General features: G+C 36.6%; 1 protein-coding gene across 9 annotated transcripts in view; it reads right to left on the bottom strand.

Annotated features, from left to right (window-relative positions):
• The window catches only part of RYR2 (ryanodine receptor 2), a 568,842-nt gene that overhangs the window by 45,597 nt on the left and 501,461 nt on the right, over positions 1-21,784 (bottom strand). For 5 of the 9 annotated variants that reach the window (XM_088799091.1, XM_074316770.2, XM_074316772.2 and 2 more), the window contains 7 exons: positions 16,004-16,103; positions 14,755-14,834; positions 12,631-12,707; positions 11,737-11,810; positions 9,865-9,882; positions 1,940-2,020; positions 1,045-1,133 (listed from right to left, as the gene is read on the bottom strand). In XM_088799091.1, the coding sequence (XP_088655217.1) occupies positions 1,045-1,133; positions 1,940-2,020; positions 9,865-9,882; positions 11,737-11,810; positions 12,631-12,707; positions 14,755-14,834; positions 16,004-16,103 (519 nt within the window). The remainder of the gene's footprint in view (positions 1-1,044; positions 1,134-1,939; positions 2,021-9,864; positions 9,883-11,736; positions 11,811-12,630; positions 12,708-14,754; positions 14,835-16,003; positions 16,104-21,784) is intronic. The other 4 variants (XM_074316771.2, XM_074316773.2, XM_074316774.2 and 1 more) reach the window with 1 other exon arrangement.

The following is a 21,784-nucleotide window of genomic DNA, read 5'->3' as shown; positions in this document are numbered from 1 at the left end:
TGTCTGGCCTCCTACTTTTCCAACAAAGCCTCTAACATTTCCTGGGTGAGAACTCTAGGATGCCGGGGCTTATGTAATGGCCCCTGAGGAATCTGGCTGGACTACGTATAAATACTGACAACTGTAAACAAATATCTAAATAAGATCAATCTTTCCAGACAGGATGTTTTCAACACTAACATTCTGAAGGAATTTTAGTCAGCATAATGAATAATACAATTTATTATATTATTGTGTGTAAAGTACATTTGGGCTTTGAAACATGATTTTTTTAAAAAAATCACATAAAAACATCACAATCAGTAATGCTTCTTGATATATTTGCTTCAAAAATGACTTGTTTCCCCATTAGGCTTTAAGTGAAAAGGTGGTGTGCTTTTACATACTCAAAGATTAAGGGAAAAACTAAAAGTTTGTGAAATTTTTTAAAGTATGGCACCTGGCTTCTCTAATAAATAAAATGAAGGCTAAAAGTTACATAGGATTCTCATTAGATTTAGCGTTATTAACACGGAAAAGATTACTACAATATCAGAGAAATTTCTAACCGATTGAGTGTTAAGCTAAATTTTAAAATTTATTCAAATATATTAGGACGGCTGAAGAGAACTGACCTGAGACTATTAAATTTAAGTATATGGTATGTAGTTTGAAAGCCTTTATTTCCCATTCCTGAGAATGTTTCAAATATCCCCCCCATCCCATTTATCTATGAACTGCAGAGGAGCAAAGCATACACATGCATTACAAAATGAAAATAAAATGTAAAATGCCATCAAGCTGAAACATTTTGGGTAAACAAAATACCCACTTATAGAAAGAAAATAATGTGCAAAGAGGGGCCACGATCAGAGACAGACCACAGTGGCAGCCTCACCCCAAGACTTGATGGAAACTGTGATAAAACACAAAACACCTCAAAAACTTTTGACACGTCATAAATCAAAACACATCAAACCATGTCACCTTAACATATTCACCTGCCGCATTATTTCAACTGACCACCCCCTTTAACTTGTCACTAAGGTGTAAGGCAGCTGGTACCTGAACTCGCAGAAGGTAGTCAACAGTGGAGATGATGATGTTGACAGTCGTATTGTTGCCAGTCTGGGTTCTCAGGTAGTTCTGAAAATCTATGTAAGATCAAAAGATGGTATTACAGCTCCTTCAAAAGTTTCAGTGAGTTATTCGAATAACTCCCAAAGTAAATGATGTCTCCAGCAAAATCATTGTGGCTAAGAGTGTTGTTTTATCTGATAGTTTTATGTGAAATAATTTACATTTTCTATGAAAAGTGAGTGACCTCCCCATAAACGTATTCAGGTACGTCCCACAACGTCATACTCAGTTTTTGTCTAAGAGGTTGCTGACACCTGATTCCTGGCTCTTAGAGCTGTGGGCATGGAAAGGGCTGAAAGGATTTCCAACCATCAGGAGACAGGAATTCAATTATTTGTTCAATAACCATGTGCTCAGTGCTGTGCTCAGTGCCGGGGAAGCAAAGAGAAAATTAAGATCTAGTTCCTGCCTTTCTGGATGCACTTGCCTGTTAGAGAGCTAGACACAGAAACAATGAGTGGAAACATGTTACACTCAGTACCATTAGGAAGTAGGTTCCCCAGTGAAAGAGAAGTGATACAAAGGAAATAAAGCTGTATATTTCGCTATAGCTACCCATCTAATCTGCATCTTTCTTCACCTATATAGCCTGTCTTCTCTAATGTAAGGACAATTGATAAAAATTAGTGAAATGGCTACAAAGGACTCTCAGGCAGCAATACAACACAAAATGTCACAGGGCCAGTGCATATGGAGTGACACTCAAGGGCTGTTTGCTGACCCCCGGGATGCAGCATCATTGGAATTGCAGGCTCCTGTCATTACTGACTTCAAAACACTTATTCCTCGATACCATCCTCCAGCCTCGGGTCTCACAAACCTGAGTTGTGTCCCTCACAAAGCAGTTGCAGGAAGCGGAAGAGGTCACAGGTGAACTCATCATCCTGCAGAACTTTTTCTCCTGCAGAAAAGTCCAGAGGTTACCAACCACCTCAGCGTGCCGCGCCCTCTGTCCCCACTTCCATCAAACTTGCATGTCAGTCTAGCATCATTCTGAACCAGAACCAATCACAGATCATAACCACTCCTCTATCTGAAGCTCATAAGACCATGCGCTTGGCAGATAGATGCACATTTTCTTTGTCAGAAAAGAACATTGAATCTTAAAACTCAGATTTCTGTCTGTTAAAAGTAGCAGCATGGGTTTGGCAACATTTTAGGAACAATCTGAATATTTAAACTTTCTTCTTTCATCTTTTTTTTTTTTGTAAGATGGGTATAGAAATGAGTTCCTCATCTCTTCCAAATGTTAAGTTGGCATATTCTGCATCATTAAACATTGAGTATATTTGTGGGGCAAGAATGATATGGCAGAAAAGGCTCAAATATTTTACCTATATTTCAATTTAAATGTATCTTGATCATGAGTTATCTTCAAAGCAAAAACACAAAGAAAGTAACAAATGAAAAACACAGCACCACACAAATGCAGATTGATTTTAAAAGCACAGAGTGTCAGTGAAAAAATGTTCAACATAAGTGTATGTTCTGGAATATGAATTTGTTTAGAAAGGGAAATGACAAAAAAAATGTTGTTTGGCAAGTAAATGAATGTACTTATGTATTTAAAAAACTAATAACTTTTCAGATTGCAAACACTTTGGGTTAAGAAAAAAAACTATGTGGTGATCGTGTATTTAACTGAAGGTATGAATGAATATAATGACCGAGCTGATGGACTTACCAGTCTGCAGTCTGTGACTTTCAAAGGGACAGGCTTCATATAATGGGAGGGTTAGGAAGCAAAACCATTTTGAAAACTAATATAAACATTTTTAAAAAGTACATAAAATCACTGTACTGGTCTCCCTGTTGGCCTGGAAGATATGATATTTGGTGACCAAACGAAAATCACCAGGTACACAAATCAGTCCTGTGGCAAGTTTAAATGTTCAATTTAAGCACATTGTTTGGAATCTCATGACATGGCTGATAAGCCCATTCCTCAATGTTTATATTCATGGTAGGAGAGGAAAGAAAGGGGGAACCGTCTAGGCTAATAAACAAACTAAACTCTTCATCAATGATACGTCGTATCATTTCATGAGCTATGTTAATCAGAAGAGTCTCTAAATAGATATTTAAATCAAAATAGTTAGTTACATAAACTGACTGATTCTTTCCTTGTGAACAATTTAAAATGCCCCCTCCAGAGAAAATAGAATCAATAAACATTTACATACTTTCAATGCTCATACATTCAGTGTGAAATGAGTAACCCTTGATTGAAAGTATTCAGAAAAGGAAACATTGAAATCAATATTGCTCTGTCTACCTGTGGACGGAAAAATGCTGTGCACACTGATTTAGGACAAGGTTTTAGCCATTGTTGGCACACACAGTATTTTCTCAACTGCATATGCATAGAAATCACTTCACTTACATAAGGACGGGCTGGCTACACATCCCAGAACAATCAGGAAGGGGGGAGGAGGGCCAAGCCTCCATTCTCACCAAGTGAACCAGGTATCAAGTGGGTGCTACTGCGTAATGGACACATTTGCATCTGATTAAAATGCTGCCACTGCCCATGCTGCATGAAGAAGGGACAGCAACAGAGATGGATGGTGGCTTTATGTCTGAAGCTGCTACAAGAGCAACAGTCCATTTGGTGATGGATGCAAAAGAAATTCCACTGGAAGATGGAAACTAAGATTAACAACAAGGAATGAAACAGAGTAAAATGTAGTTGAAAGTGCTCTTACATTCTTAAAACAGTATTTGCAATAGTTGCACGAGGGCCAAATGTAAATATTCTGAAGAGTATTCCTTTGCCTGTGTTTTTAATCACAAGGGACTTATGATTTCTAATACCGTAAGACAATGAGAGTTATTTCAATGTTGTTGCTGATGATGAGTTGGTTCTTTGTACCTTAATTTTCTCATCTACAAAATGAGGATAACGCGTACTGTCCACCCCACTGGCTCTTCATAATCTAGGTGACCGTTTTTATAAATTGTGGAAAGGTTAGTTTTAGTAGCAGTGGCAATGACACTAAGTAAAGCTAGAAACAACATGCTTACGTAGCAATTAATATAGTTATTTGAACATATTTAGTACATGTGCTTATACTTTCAAAAAACTATCTTAATTTTAATGGACCAAAATAGTCTCAAAAATATAAATTCTCACTTGGAAATAATATAAGGTAGACCTTATTTATTCAGGCTACTAGTAATAATTAACTCCTATTTTAGAAATCTAATAAAGTTAACTAACACACTTTTAAAGGTCACTGTTCTACTCACAATCGCTTTACCTGATTAATAGAAAAGTACACAAGTATTTGCTTGAGTTCAATTAAAACAACTTTGTTTTTATTGATTACTTAGAACATCCATGGTCATGGCCCAAAGTGTGTGGCCTTATATCCAGTCAAATCTGGTTTAATTGTTATTAACTGTTACTGTGTTTACCTGAAAATAAGACCTAGCCGGACCATCAGCTCTAATGCATCTTTTGGAGCAAAAATTAATATAAGACCCAGACTTATTTTAATATAAAACCCAGTCTTATAAATATAAGACCAGTATAATATAATATAGTATAATATAATGTAATGTAATATAATATAATATAATATAATATAATATAATATAATATAATATAATATAATATAATATCAGGTCTTATAAAATAATATAATATAACATAATACCAGGTCTTATATTAATTTTTGCTCCAAAAGATGCGTTAGTGCTAATGCTCCCTCTAGGTCTTATTTTTGGGGAAACACGGTAATGATTAAAATTAAAATGATCAATAATTTTAATACAATTAATGTAATAAGTAAAAAGACTACCTAGTGTGTGTGTGTGTGTATACATATACACACACACACAATAGAATTATTCTCAATAAACTTCAGAAGACTAAGATTCCCTTCTCACGTCAGTATCTCCAGTAAAGGAAAGCTAAAAGGCTGAGTAGCAGGAACCATCAGACTGGTTATATCAAAGAATTCCCTGTAAACATTAGTTAAATGGAAACAAGAGTACCCCACTGCCTTGGGGGAAATAATTCTGGTTAACTGATCTTTAGAGGACTTCAATATCTATTTTGTATAAAGGCAAAAGTGAAGGATTAAGGCAAACAATATTTTTAAACAGTGCAAAGTCAGGTGTTTGATTCCACGTGGGTAGTTTTAATGTGATGGTTTAAATAAATGGCTTAAATGTGGCTGCTTAAATCATATCACAATTCAACTAACAAATAATAAAAAAAATGGATGCACGATGAACATTTAGTTAGTTAGACTATAGTATGCCAGGTATTGTGCTAAATATAGTTTCTCATCATTTCATTTCAGGTTTACAATAATCCTGTAAGTTAGGTGATATGAATCCCCTTGGGTAGTTCAGTAAACAACTGAGAAATTGAGTAACTTGACTAATGTACTACAACTATTAACTGGTAAAGGGTCTGAATCCAGTAAACTTGAATAAACATTCATTAAGTGTCTCCTGTATGCTAGGTACCTAGTAGGATAAAAAGACAGTCTAAGGGGAGAGACAGGCAATGACAGATAATTTCAAAATGATATGGTCTTTCTGAATTCACTACGCCATAGTTTCTAAACTTCACAAAGGTCTCCTCGGTAATCGATATGATGTTTGGCTAACAATCTTTGACTACACGTACTAGGTATATGTTATTTCAAGTGTGAACTCCTACTTGCTTTCATCAATTCCAGAGCCCAAAGAAAACATTTTCTAGAGGTGTGGCTTTGGGAAAGTCAATTTTCTGAGCCTCTGTTTCATCATTTTATATGAGGGTTAATAATATCTGACTTCCTGAGTTCACAGGGCTGTTGGGAGAATCCAATTGGTTCAAACAAGTACAACTGCTTTGAAATACGCAAAGCACAATAGGAATAGTTGTGACGTTTCAATGGTGTGAAGTCCTAAATTCGAAAATCTAGATTTCCAAAATAGAGAATTTCAGTGGGTTGTGACTATGATAATCTATAAATTCCATTAAGTGCAGATATTTAAATTAAGGTAATAACCTGACACCAGTGCATAAAAAGAATCCCTATTTGAAACCTCAAGACAATGAAAATGACCACTATATGAAATAAATGAGGTATGTCCCATGGATAACAGGATTAAAGTACATGTTAGCTGTAGGGCGAAAAAAATCCCTTCGCTTTCAAATGTGATTGGCAGATTCTTTCTCCTATAACCTCCTCTTATTGCCCATCAGCTCTCATTATGCTAATTGAATTCCTGATTGTCCTTCATCCATTCCACCCATCAAGGTCCTAACTGACTTCCTGGCCCTAAGACGGTGACAGTCATCCTACACAGTTGTCAGCAATGCAACGATAATACTCCGCTGATACACAGATTTCTTCCATGGTAATTATGAAAAGTATACTTCAAGAATTCCCTGCAATCTGCCATTAAGCATAACCTAGGAGCTCCCCAACGGCCCTAAAGGAAATCTTACTGGTCACTCTCTTTGGAGGACCAATGTCTGGTTAGCATATGAGCTTCACCGAGAAATGAGAAATCTGTGGGCTGCAATGTTCGTGGATTCTACTGGAAGCATTTTTCAACACTGGATGTTAGGAATTAAATTCCACATGGATCATCACCCAACACATAGTATCACTTATGTGTTTCTCATGTAATGGCTCTCCAGGGCCTCAGAAAGAAAGTGCAAATTCCTTGGCAGGACACAGAAGACCCTTCAGGCCTCCCACAAATCATCTTCCCACCCTCTTGTTGTTCACGTCCCTTCAGCCACACTAGGTATGTTACAGTTCCATCATTGGCTTGTCCCTTAAACTCTACATATGCCATTCCCTTCTAGGGGAAGGCCTTTCTTTGCCTCCCTGATCTGAACAGATAAACTTCTACTTCAAGCCATAGGTTACTTGGATGGTGATACCTCCCCAGGCCCCTGGCAGCTACATACTTCATCGCAAACCTATAGAGTGCTGTTGTGAAATTATTTGTTTCCACGTCTGTCCACACAACAGTGAGTTCCTCAGGAATGCCACTGAGTGGGACGGGGTCTAGCACATTATAGCCCCTGAAATTCATATGAGGGCTTCAAAGTTTAAAAACTGCGCAAGGATGTTAAGGAAACATATTTAGTGCCATGAACCAACAGCACGGGCTTTCCTTGAAGAGAAAGTCTAGCCACGGGAATGGCAGGTGTGTGGTCAGAACCCAGGTGTTAGCACTGAACTGCACTTGCTTTGAAAATCCAGGCTGGGAGATAGCTAATAAATATGCTCCGAAAATACCACTAAACAACTAGGCTAGACAATTATCCTACTGATTGCTTTAATTATTCTACGGATTAATTGAAAAATTAATCCTTTTTGCTACAACTTCACATACACATGACGTGGCACTACAACCTACAAGAACCTCAATGCATTACATTATCAGATACAGATAGAAATTAAGGAAGGTTCATTGGTAGTTAATGTTTTATATACATTTTTTTTAAAATCAAATAATTTCTGAGGAATTTTTGATCAGATCCGCTTCAAGGTTTCATCTTGCTTATTATGAAGTCTAGGACTACCGTAAAATGATCAAAAAATACAATGCAGTATCTCCTACTACATTCTGAGAAGAAAACAAGGAAAATTGCACTTTCAAGCTCCTAATGATTTAGTAAGGAGTCTAAATGGTTCTGAGGAGAAACATAAAAAATTTAAAGATGGAATGAAATTTTAAATATACACATAGGTTTACGGCTTTGAACATTATTTATATGTTAAAACACATATGACTAAAAATATACAGAGAAGACGACACTGAGCACATTACAAATCTACCAAACACACTTGTTGAAGAACCATTATTTTAGATTACTTTGGGGCATTGCTGCATAAATCATATAAATGTCTAGTTATTGTGCTGTACACCTGAAACTAAAATAAAATAATTCTGAATGTCAACTACAACTGAAAAAAAATTGAAAAAAAAATACAAGTGGGAGGTCCAGGTTTTTATAGAAATAGGGGAAATTTAGTTAAGGAGGCACAGGAATACGGGCCAACTAACGTGATAATAACAGCAGTAGAAAAAGGAATATAAATGATTAGTCTGAAATCTTTATATACAGACCTTAAAGAAACACATATTTCCTAATGGTATCTCAATACCAGATAAGAAATAGCATAGAAAATTTCAAAGTGATTTTAAAACTTCAATAACAAATGCAAAAACTGGCAACAGATTGGCGTCTTTGAAGGAAGCAATGAACAAAAGGTAAAAGGACAAAAATTACTACATAAGCCAACAGGCTGGGCACAGAATCAGCCCCTGAAGAATATTAACAGGTAGGGGAGAGAGACATGGCTCATGGAATTAGTAAGTGAAACAGTGGGAGGCAGGATGCCTGCACACAAGTCTTGGCCCTGCCACTTCCCTGTATGACCTCGGACAAGCCATGTAATCTTCCTGCACCTCAGTCTCCTCATCAGTACAATGGGACAATACCTCATTGGAGGGTTGTGGGTATCAAAACATTCATGTGTTTAAGTTATACATTTTCCAGGGCTATACAACTTACGGTCACTATATCATCACCAGGAAGAGATTTAGCCTAATAAAGAGAGTGGTCAGGATGCAGAAGATTTACTTTTGTCAGATTACATTCTCAGTGCTGAGCTCACCCTGCCAGAGCCTCAAACTCAGAAGCAAGGACGTCATGAACAGTTTAGATTTTTCAGCCTTTTCTGTGCATTTTGAGAGGAAGGACTGACTTTCCTTCTCCTATGAGGGTAAAAACTTTTCTTAACTTCCATAGAATCTTAAAACAGAAGAATGGCCATGTAACAGAAGTTTTTAAAATATGCCAAAAGATAGAGAGCTAGTATAGGTGTTCTTTTAATCTGGGAAATAGTTAACGTTCATAGAGCTAATGAATTGCCATTGCATGTTCTCCTAGTAGGTCTCTAATTAAGGCAACGGTGTATTCAGACAGCACAATTTAATCTTTAAAGTGCTTTGAAATACTAGTTGCTACTCAAAAATCTCATCTCGTCTTCATTTCCACTGTGTATCGGGTCTTTTAGAAACTATTTGAAATACCAATGCCATCACTGCTATTTTATGAGTTTGAAGAGTAAATACTTGCTATGGTTTCTATTGCTCTTTGAATTCAGTCTCAAGAATGAAAATTGGTTTTTATGTTAACAAGGTTTTAATGTGTGATTTTTTTATTCCCAAAGGAATAGAGAAAAACTGAAGCTCTCTGAATGCTTGGAAGGGAAACGGCAATGCCCACTGGACAAGAGGGCGGTCTGCACAAGCCTGCCCAGGACCCCTACTCAGTTCCCATGCTCCAGTGCTGGTAGCCATAAAGCCACGATACAGTACGTCCAAGACACAAACGCCACAGGGATATGCCGCACATATCCAAGACCCATCCATTTTCACAACAATAGCAAACACTGGGTCTACCAGAAATTTGTTTTTAAATGAAAGAAACAGAAAAAAACAAATTGAAGGACATAATTTAAATGTGTGTTGCCCCATCATATCCAATATGTTAATAATTGCATAGCCTCATAGGGAAACAAAAAAGGAAAGCTTAGTATATAAACTCAAAAAATAACAAAAAGGATGCATAATAGTGGACATGATATAATCTACTTGTGAAAATGGTCTAAAAGAAGAAAAATGCACAGAAACTATCACTATCAAGACTGTACACAAAACTCACAAGAAATCAAGGAACAAATAAATAAAATGCAACTCATTTTTAATAATTACCACGCTCATGAGTGATGACTGAGGAAGGAAGGACAGAGTACATTTTACCGTAGTCAAAAGAAAAGGGAATCGGGAAGAAGGAAAGTTGAGATTTGTTTTTGTTTTGCTGTTTGTAAGGAAACATAATAGTAAACGTGTTAATTAGTTTGGGCAATTATTTGTGTGTGTGTGTGTGTGTGTGTGTGTGTGTGTGTGTGTGTGTGTTGAGAAAGAATAAAGAAATCAAACCAATCTCACATGGAGAGAGGTAACTAATTCTCACATCACAATGGTGACCCTCACTCAGTATTTCTGATTTGGAGTCACAAATGTTACTGCAATCGATGTCTGGTTGACAACAGATAGGAGACCTGGTATGTTAGACCTGGGTGGGAGCTGATATGAACAGAGACAAAGAATGAATCATGAAATTGTATTCAGAGCCTCCGGAACATTAGGTAATGACTGCTGGGAAAAAAATGAAATAGATTTCTAATTCTAAGACAGGTAAATCAGACTTTGAACAGATAATTCATTTACTTTTAGACACTTTACAGCTAGAAAATGCCCCAAACTTCAGCAGAGGCAGGCAGGTAATGTTCCTGAGACATGTGGTGGCTCTGAGTTCTCCAGATGGGACCCTCAGGCCAGGTAGTATAACTGTTGACACAAAACAAAGATATCCGCCTCAACCCTCATTTCCAGAAAACCTAGGTGAGTTCAGAGTGCTGCTGGTGATTTTTCTTGAAGGTAGCTAACACAATTAAGTAACAGTATGACTAATATTTGGTGACTGAATCTATACAATCAACAGACAATATGAAAAGGAAAAGTCACATAGGAGCTATATATTAATAGTAGAACAGTGTTACAACATGTGTGAATGACAATCTCTAAAATACATCAAGAAGTATGCAACTATTTTTTTTCCTATTTTGAGAACAAAAATGTACAGATACAATGAGAGAGATTAGTTAATTCTAAATTATTTCAGAAAGGCAAGCAGAATACAAATCTCAGATGGGAAAAATTTATTTTTTGAATGAGATTAGTTTTATAGAAGACCTAATGGTCCAAAACTAATATACTGATAACTCTAAACCAGAACAAACAAACAAAAACAGATAAATACATAGGGCCTTACTAAAACTAAATTAATTTAAAAATCAAGCACAAAAGAATAAAAAAAAAAGTCGAAACAAAAATACTGAAGATATTTTTCTTAAATACTAAAACGAATGTGCAAAAACATTTATTTCTACTTTAAATACATTGTGTCCTTATTTTTCTAGTTTATACACACACCTATCTAGAGAGAGAAAAACTCAGGTTATGTGAGTCGTTATTTTGCGCCCATTTAAATTATGTGATCAGAGTTCTTTAAACACAAACATTACTCTTTAATGTCTTCCATCAAACAATTTGGACTTGCAAAGACATTTAGATACATGAGACAGAAGGATAACTGCTAAAAGGGAGGAGACAGTGGAAATAGTGGTGGTTTGAATGATCTGAAAGCATTGCTACCCTAAGGAGAGAGAAAAATCTGAAAGCCTGACAGCTAAACCAACATTCTCTAATTTGGTTCATCCATGTGCTTTCTCATTTTACAGATAATTCTCTAATAAGGCTTCTTCATCTACCGCCCAACTAGGGGAAAAGCCATGACCGTAGGTCAGACAAAAAGGAGGCAATGACCACCACGAAAGGTTGGGTTTGGGTATGACCTGCATGAATGTCCAATCACAAACGTTTAAAGGAGTCACATAAGCATTAGGTCCATTTAAAAATAACCTTGTATCTATCTCTCTGTATTGAAAAGATAATTGATAACTGACTCAACGCAGGAAAGAAAGGGGGACAGGTGACGCTTTTACTTCACGTAATCAATACCTGATCCTTCCTCTGTCACCATTCCAAGTCCTTCAGCTTTGTTTTGTCGCTCAAAGGCATTTAGGTCGAGGACACTACAATGACAGGGTGAGACACAGTCAGAGAACTCACAGAAAATGTTCTTCCTTCAGGAGAGCAAATGTTTGAAAAATGTATAACTTGAAACATGAAGCAAATGTTTCCATAATGGAAACACGCCCTGCCACATTACTAGCAGCAGATTCGTCTCTCCCCAGAGCCTGTGCTGAAATGACCCACATGAAAGTCAAAACATAAGGATTAATAGGCTTTAACCTTGGGAGCACATCGCAAAGTTAGCAGACATACTCAAATAGAATCCTAATAACCATGTTCTTCCAGTTGGAATAGCTTATTTCATTAAGTGTGGGTCAGGTTTCTTAGTCAAATGCTGTCTGACTGATTGTAAATACTGTAAAAAATAAAAAGCAATTATCGTAAGTTAGTTGGTTAAGGATCATTTACTTAGGAAAAATGAGAAACAGTCTACAAGGTTTCAAATGAAACTAAATAGAGTTTTCTTGTTTCTCTTTTAAAAATCAGACATTACTCATTTTCAGGTATGCAGAACACACATTAATTCTGCAAGGTCTCCATTGACGCACTGGGAAGACCATTTTAATTCATTATTAACATCAAGTAAGTTAGTAATTAAAACATTACTAAAGCTAATAACAAGAGAGAAAATAAGGCACTACCTATTGTCCCACTTTAAAGTGTATAATCACTAATAATTATGATCATTAAATTATGATTAAATTATAAAAATCATTATCATCATTAAAAGTTCTTCTATGTATAATTATTGTCCATAATGGAAAACACTTTGAGCGATGCCACCACTGAACAGAAGTGACACAGGAGGTGCATTCTCACCTGCAGGATTGCATCAGGCCCGCCAGGCTCTGAAAGAAGCCCACGTCCTTCTTCTCCTTGAGGTAGTCGAGCATTTTCTACAGGAAATACAGAAACCACACGGCCACTGAGCACGACTCTTGTTCTTTTGGTTAAATAAGTAAAGAAACAACAAAAACATGCTGTCTATTCTGGAATAAAGATAAAATACTAGTGCATACAGATATCACTGACGTCATCTTTTCCGTGGAATAGTAACAAGCACGTCAAAGCAAGATAGTGGCACGTGTCTACATGGTTTGGGACAAGTGCTCTGCTCTACACAAACAGCGGAAGCATCATAAACCTCAGCAGGGAGCATTCTCAGCTCTCTTCTCATCACTAAGCATTTGGAAGTTCAGGTACTTCCACGTATAGTGGGAGAAGGTCCACCTGGATGCTAGTCACAGATCTCCATACAAAAGTGAGTTTCTTAAATAGTACTACAATCCAAGATTTGTGACTACGATGTGTTAAGGTTACAGACAGAAGTTCGGTTTCCGTTACCATAGTCTCTAAACCAAGGAATGGTAGGAGTCGTATGACTATTAAATTTCTCCTCTGTCTGTTCTCAGAATGATGTCAGATTCTGTGGTCAAAGTTTTGGTTAAACATAAAGGTAAAAAAAAGTAAATAAATAAAAAATAAAAAAATAAAAAAATAAAATTTTTGGCAGTGGTGATAACTTATTGGTCTAATCAAATGGGAAGCACTTATTAAATCCTTGGTCTTTTAAAGCAAAGGAATATGGCCTAAGAGGGTCAAAGGGAAGTGGTGAAACATGTATCTGAAAGTTTAGAGAAAAAAGAAAAGACCTATGTAGGCGACAAGCACACATATCATTACATGATCTCTCCAGGCTATTTTTGGCTCCAAGGATTTCTGAACTTTTGTACCATACGATTAAGGTCTTTTTGAAATAAAACGTAAGAGAATAGAAAATTATTTTTTGACAAACATTGTGGAGAGACTAGGCATGTTTTCTGTGTATTACCTTTTTTTAAAGTCATGTACTATGGAAATTTGAAAAAAGACATCTATAAATTGGATGGGGAAGAAAGACATCTTTATTTTTACTAACTTCTAACTGAAACTTAGCATTACTTTCAACTATTCACCTAAGCAACAACACAAGTAGGATGTAACAGTCACTATGATTTTGTCACCAATAGAAACTTCAGGTATTTTCAGATCACGTTACAATTATTGCAACTATTTTAAAACATTTAGACTAACCATTTCTTCTCAACAACGATTAGACCAGGCAATAGATCTTTTATTTAATGAGTTCTTAAAAAACTCGTATTACTTTATCGAAACCTGTTTTATAATATTTTCATAACCACATGTCAATATATTTGCTTTGTGCAGTATGTTACTTTGTGCAGTAACGTTACCCGGGAGGAGTCCAGAGGCCTCACTAAACTGCCAAAACATCTGAAAACATTTATCTGTAAAGATATATGTGCTCCGATGTTCACTGCAGCATTATTTACAGTGGCCAAGACATGGAAACAACCAAAGTGTCCTTTGATATGTGATTGGTTAAAGAAAATGTGGCATATATACATAATGGAATACTACTCTGCTATAAGATGAAATACTTCCATTTGCGACAACATGGATGGATCTTGAGATTATTATGCTAAGTGAAATAACTCAGACAGAAAAAGTTGAGATGCATTCTGCCCCCATGTTACCTAGGAGGAGGCTTTGTACCAAACACACAACCAAATCCTGAGAATCAATTTATAGGAGCTCTAACATGACAAAACATATTACCCGATTAGGCTCTTGGTAAGAATATTTTTCACTATGAGACAAGCCAGCTGATTGACAGGGTCTTAGTCACGTGAAATGCAACATTGCAAGTAAGGACATCACATGGCAGGACTTCGGACTCAAGACAGTGAGTGCCCATGTGGGGTGTTCAGTGTACTACCTAGAAGATATTTGGATGCTGGCACATGATCATAAAATAAAGACATATTTCACATAGAAAATGAAAACTTGTCTAATTAATAGTGCTTTCAGGATGACTAAAGTAGTTCAACAGGAGGACTGTACAGTCCATTGTTTGAAAAGTGAGTGGCTTAAAGACGTTACCTGTTGTACTGTGGAGTTCCCACCATTTAAGATAGCAATTCCAAGTTTCAAAGTAGCAGCTACCATTGGTCCAGTTTCACCTTAAAAACATAAAAAAATAGTGTTTCTTACATCATTTCACCTGCTACATTAACCTATTCTACCTCAAAACATGCACTTTCAAATTATCATTAACCCTTACAAATTTGTATAACGGTGGAGGGGGACATACTGACTTATATGCCAAAAAATATGAAAAGAGTAAGAATGCATATTTTGCCATCAATGTTTTTAGCAAATTCTGCCAGAAACTGAAACTATATGAGGCCATAGAAAAAAAGGAATAGGAAGAAATAATTGATTTTGAACTAGTGAAGCCTAAAATATTAAAATGCAAAGCTAACCATGTGCGTTAAAATAATATTTTATTTTAGGATGACTTTATTAAGATGACTAGTCGCAATTTTAAGTTATCCAGATAATAATGACAAAATTTTACATCCAACTAGGTGACTATCATTTGGTATGTTATATTTAATTGAATGTTATTCAACTGTACTTATCTTAGAAATAGGAATAATCTCCATATTTGGGAGAGAAGTGCTTAATAACAGAGTGTACCACCATTACTTTTCCACTCCATTACAAATTATAGTAAAAATGTTTTCAAAAAGAAAATATTACTAATGTAAGAAAAATCATCCAGAAATGGCTGGCTACTAAAAGATATACTACTACTTTAATTGTTAAAAAGGATTCACTGTAAAAGTCTACACATTTATATCAAGGGTCTGCAAACTGTGGCCTGAGGGCCAAGTCCAGCTCATCACCAGTTTTTGTAAATAAAGTTTTATTGGAACACAACCACACCATTTGCTTACATACTGTTTCTAGCTGCTTTCATGTTGCTGTAACAAACACCACATAGCCACAAAGTTGAAAATATTTACTATCTGGCCTTTTATAGGAAACATTTGTCCACCTCCTAAGTTATGTGATTTTGCTAGAGCTGTGTCACAACAGCATTTCCAAAACTTCATGAACAGATATAAAATAAGTCTTTTAATAAGACTTATTAAAAGAGTCAAGAGTCAAAAAAAGAGTCAAGATTGGACTCAGTAAATGAGAGCTCCCGTTTGTTAAGTTACCTGACCGAGTCATGAACCAGAACTTCCGGGCAATAAACAAGTCAGTAGAATTGAACTAAGGGAGTTCATGGAGTGGAAAGAGGAAGTCTAAGAACGTCACTCCCGATGTGACCAGGACTCACCTTTGCTGGCACTGATGGTCTGCAGCACCATCTCAGCAGCTCCACGGTCATGCAGCCTGGCTTGTTGGTACAGAAGCTTTTGCTTCTCCATTTCTTTTTCCTGAACACAAACCCCAACCATTTATGTTGTGGCGATCAGTAAGTGAGTAGCTTTCTATAAACCATATTTTTAGTCATCTCTTCATGTATGGGCTCTATGTCAACATTATGGACCATTTCAACACCAACAATGTTATTATATAGACGTCAACATAGTCAACTCTTGGTTTTGTTTCAACTGGTTGATCAGGATGGATTTTCTCAATTTTAATGATTTGATTAGTCCAAAGCCTGTATCATAGTTTTGAAGTCTGTACTTCATCATTGAAACTTGCACTTTCTCAATCATACATTTGGGCATAAGTTTGCCACATTTTAAATAATCTCCCGTGTCATGGCCATAACTTGATACTGCTCAGCAAATGGCTCGAGTTGAAGTTATCACTGAATGACAGAAAAACGTTAACTGAGACGTGTTGGGAGTTTAAGCAAAATTGAAAGCTGATATGGATAAAAAAAGTAGGTTTCAACTAAGTAGCGACTTATGATATACAGATCTCCCCAGTGTTCCCCAGAGGATAAAAGAAGCAATGTGCCTTTATATTTTGTATTCTCTGGCGGTAACAAACAATACTGCATGATGCTGCTGGAGCAATGGCTGGAGTTTGTTCTTTCCCACTCAAACTACCACTGAAAACATAAAGAAGAAAATAAAAAGAAAATATAAAGGCACAGCAAGTTCAAGACTGATAGGATCATTCACTTGAGCTATCCAGTTCGCTGGAGAATTGAGACGGAACTAAGCAGTATAAGTTGCAGAATGAGAGTTGCATAGAGCCCTATGACAGCGAGTCCATCAAATGGCGTGGTAGAGAAGCTTAGTCAATGGGACATGAAACAGTCAATTAGTATCATGTCCATAAACACAACGGCCAAAACAGATATGACCTCAGAGCAGGAAGAGCTGCAGCAGAAGTAGCCAGAGTGACAGCTTTGCCGCCATAAACTTTCCATCCAAAGTACGGAAAATAGACACTGGAAGATGGAAGAGGTTTAAAAAATGAAGGCTTGCTAGTTACAGAATATGAAAAATAAAGTGAACTAAAAGGAGGGGGGAAAAGAAATGGGCTCAAACAAATGAAAAAAAGAAACCTTTAAACCAAAAGCAACCGACACAGACATTTATGCTGTTACCAGAGAGTTCTCGCCGATGCTGGCAAAATGGTTTCTTAAATCTTTGATATTATCGTGCTGCGAAAACAAAATCGATCAGGGTTTTTTTTTTCACACTATAGTTAGCGTTCCTGTGGTTAAATTTTTTATTTTTTTCTTAAATTATGTGACAGGCCTAAATGGAAGCAGAGAAAAGAAAAGAAAAAGGCAGCTTTGCTTTGTAGGTAGCCATGCTGACATCTAAAAGGTTTGCCTTCATGTTTAAACCTCTTCCTGTGAAGTCAAAAACAGAACGAAAACAAAACCACACAGACACACAAAACCATATTGTCATTACAACACAGTTTCAGAAAAACTGAAAGAGGACCCTTCACCTGCTTTTCAGGTGTTGTTGAAAATCGGTGAGCAACATTTGATACTTCCTTTTAGACCCAACAATCTTTTACTGTCCTCCCATTGCCAGAGCTATTTTTTTGGAATTTTGCTTGCCAGCTTTACCAACTCCTTTTGTGAGAGAGTTTTTCAATAAGACAGTGATAAGAAATCATTGGCTTAGGTATTGCCCTATCGTTTTCATCAATGACAGAGGCAAGCGAGTTAGAAAGAACAGTTCTTCCGTTGACCCAATAGAACATAAAGATAGTAATCAGGACACCCAAAGAAGATCGAAGATGGCAGCACGCCACATATTTTTGAAGAAAAACAAAAACAAAAACAACAATGACCTTTGCCATTTGTGCTCTAAAAGTAGGTAGGCCGGCTCAAAGATCTGCCAGAAAAACTTGTACAATACATTCTAAGGTCCCAGAATCCTTTTCAGTAACTTACATCACATAGGACAAATGGCGGTCCAGAGGATCAAAACATAGACAGGAGTCATATTATCTTCTTTAAAAAAGAAACTCCCTAGTTTTATATGAAAATAAAATAAACTCCATGGGCAAAGATCACTCTCATTTTCCTTATATAGCCTCTAAGTTTCCATAACAATAAGTATTTCAGGGGTGATGAGGATACTCGTTTGAAAAAAGTATTGACCTAAAAATGATATAATGATGGAGAGGCAGGAAGTATTTCGTAAGGAGGGGTCAGGTGGACCTCTCCAAATTCCCTCTGTGGTGGATTGTGGTTTGGGAGGTCTCTTCAGGAGATCTTCAATATCAGTCTTTCTGGTGCTTTACCCTGGACAACTGCTTCTCAGTATGTAATTCAATCTCATCACTGAAAATTCTATCACAACATTAAAAAAAAAAAAAGAATCTTGGCAACTAAACCAGTTTTCAGACAATAAAATGATGGATTAGGTGGAAAGAAAAAAGACTTCCATTTCAAATTTACTGCAGATTCGCCTTTTTAAGCAAATTGGAGACCGATCTCTTAAAACTATTTTACTCAGGGAAATCACACCTTCAAAGCACCTTTTGACAGGTAGGGTTCCTCACCCCACCTCACCCTAGATTCTGCTTAGCGCTGCCAAAGGGTCTTAAATAAACATTATGCCTTCAACCTGCAGCTTAGTCTTTCAGTTATCCCAATGTTACAAAGAAAGGTTAAGGGAGGAAAGAAAAGGAGCAGCCTCACAATTAGAATTTTTCCTTTAGGCAAACAGTTCTGATTGCCAAGAGTAACCAAGAGGTATCAGCTGTTTCCCTAATAGGACTCTTGGTCTTTTCAAGGTCAATGGTGGTCATAAATCAGATGGTGATCAAGTCACAGGGGTTGAATGGAAGTATTGAGCATCATGCTTTGCTTTAGTATAACTGAAATTTGCCCTAAAATTGCTAATAGTCTTCCATTTTTGGCTAAGAGTCCTCAAGCTTTTTTAGCACTTAATGGAGGGAAAGGGGAGTTGAAAGGACTGGAAAAAAACATCCATTCAGTTCTTCAACAACTTGCCTTATATGAGAAAAAATATTGAAATAAAAAGAATAAGCATGTCCCTTGCTACTTGATGGATAAAGTTAATCGTTCATCTCCATAATGGAAATGAGCAGGTATTTTAAACCAAGGCAGCCTGATGACAGTAAAACAATTCACATTGTTTCTGAAGGACCTTCTTCAGTTACAGGGACATTTGGGTAACATGTGCGTCACAGGCTGAGGCTACCAATTTATAGTCTGTGTTTCACACCAAATGAACCTATTTCTTTCTTTCTCTCTCTCTCTCTCTCTCTCTCTCTCTCTCTCTCTCTCTCTCTCTCTCTCTTCTCTCTCTCTCTCTCTGTGTATTTCCAAGGCTTCAGCAATTGCTGAAAAGGTTTTCATAATGTTTTCCTCTTAAACTGAATGTGAAAGCTAGTTATAAGTTACTAGATATTTCCAGGAACTAAGTTCTTTTTAAAAATCTTTTTTGTAATTTAATAAAATTAGAAGTCATGGATGTTAATGTTGTCTAAGTCATTAAATATTCTTATCTGGCATCTTAAATGTACTCATACCCTATAAGGTGACGCTGACTCCATGTTACTAGAAAAGACAAGACTGAAATACAGAAGATGGAACTGGGGAACTACGAGGACAAAGATGACAGTGAAATGGTACCAATAATTTGGTTTACAACACAAGCAGACCAACTCAGACTAAGGGAAAGCAAGAGTAGAGATAAGAGTCACATTCTCCACTTCAATTAATTTTGTTCTGTATTCCAGCTTCCAAAATTGTTGGGTGGCCATGTTCATACAGACTCGACTCTGTATGGAAAACACTTAGAAAATTATCCCTTTGTTTAATAATAGATGGAGCCCCAACCTTTTATGTTTTTTAATTAAATGAACATGTATGGAGTTTCCTAGAAGTGAAGCTCGCTAAGGACAGGGGCCACAGCTGTTTTGTTTGCTTTGTTTGCTTGTTTGTTTGTTTGAACTACAACACCCATGCACATGGACTGTATATCCAGTAGAGTTCCCTGCACATAATAAATGTTCCAGAAAATGTGAATGTATGAACTAAATAATGTGATATGCAGCATGCACAATTAATCTGCAATTTTACGAAGGTTATATTTCCATTGGAAGAGCTTTCTCCTTTGTAAAAGCTAGTACATGTGAAAAATGTATTTAGTTCATTTTCAGCACATGCGCTGAGAAGTTTAGAATTATATACATACAAACAAGTAACAATTCTCAAATTGTAGTTTTGGGCTCATTTAATTTTTTGCCTGTACTTTTCATCACCCATTTTCTTTGCTGCTGAACTATCAAATAATAGAATCATCTTCCAGATTCTACCTCTCAACAGGATGAGGATAGTTTCTAATGCTCTCTCTTTAACAGAAAGAGAGAGAGAGATAATGAAAAAAATATGTTTTTACCCAAAGCAAACTTTGTTTAAATGTCAAAGTTTTACTAATATATGCTCAGAGATGACACAAAGACTAAAGCAGAGAAATAGAGTTCAGTTAACGTGTTGGAGACTCTGAAGTTTTGATGTGCTCTGCATGTGACTTTATGGCTTACGTCTTCCTGTATCATCAATACTTCCGTTGGAATATTGTTCCCCCTGGATTCAACGTATTTAGGACTAATTAATACTCTGCTAAAGCAATAATACGCAGCAGAGCTGAAGCAGTTTTCTATTTTAGGGTCCAGATAACAAAATTCATATTATATCACAAAGAGCTTCAGTAACAAGGTATAAAAGGAGAGGAAATAATGAGTCACTCTAAAATCAGAGGTTATCAAATTAGTGAAGTTGATTTGACTTATCATTAGAGAGAATGTGGTTTATCCCAAGCATGATACTGATTTAAAACAATCTTCGTTTACCTAATTTTTTTAAGCTTTAAAAGCACTACTACTGCCTTCCATACAGAAAGTAAGGGCTATGCAGTTCTATTACTATCGCCTGACAAAAGAGAGAATGAGAACAGTACAGTGATTGATAACCTCTAATAATAGGAAAGTATGGTTAGATCACCAAGGTGCCAGAATGTGGGAATACTCATTGTGGGAAAAAGAGAAGTTAGAATCAATTTTATCATAGATGGGTCATAACAACTCATTATTTGGATTGTGAGATCTCCCCATCCTAGTGGTCCTAGTGTCTGCAATTCTAAGTTTTCAAAAATGGTCATTAACCCTACCCCAGATCAACTCCTGAGAAACAGCTGTACTCTACGCACTGGTACAGTCTCCAATTCCCTACCAAGTGTCTCCTGTTTAGCTGATGGAAGGATTTCTCAAGAGACTGTCTTAAGGCTACATAGCCGTTCCGTTCTCCCAAACACTTGGTACTCATCTAATGCGAAGCCATCCTCAGATGAACTTTATTGTATGTGTTCTCAAGTAATTATAATACTTTCACTGAATTTCTGAATACCTTTTTCATTATATCACTTGTCCTCTTCACAGAGAACATCAGGGGTAAAATTGCTTCAGGAATTTTTGTTCCTCCCAAACAAGATGACTATCTTTACCTTCTTAACATAGTAAACTGTTAAATGAATGTGATTTTATGTTGGCTGCTGCAAAGCCTGGATCAGTAGGGCGGACAACCTGCACAAACTAGCTGAACTCTAAGGCATGGGTTTCTGGAGTAACCTCATTTCTGGAAGGTTCCACTTGGTGTCCC

Source organism: Rhinolophus sinicus, chromosome 6 (assembly GCF_057876585.1).
Source record: "Rhinolophus sinicus isolate RSI-liver-muscle chromosome 6, RSI-T2T, whole genome shotgun sequence".
NCBI classification, from domain to species: domain Eukaryota; kingdom Metazoa; phylum Chordata; class Mammalia; order Chiroptera; family Rhinolophidae; genus Rhinolophus; species Rhinolophus sinicus.
The sequence above is the reverse complement of the archived record's forward strand: the minus strand, read 5'-3'. Positions and strand labels throughout refer to the sequence as shown.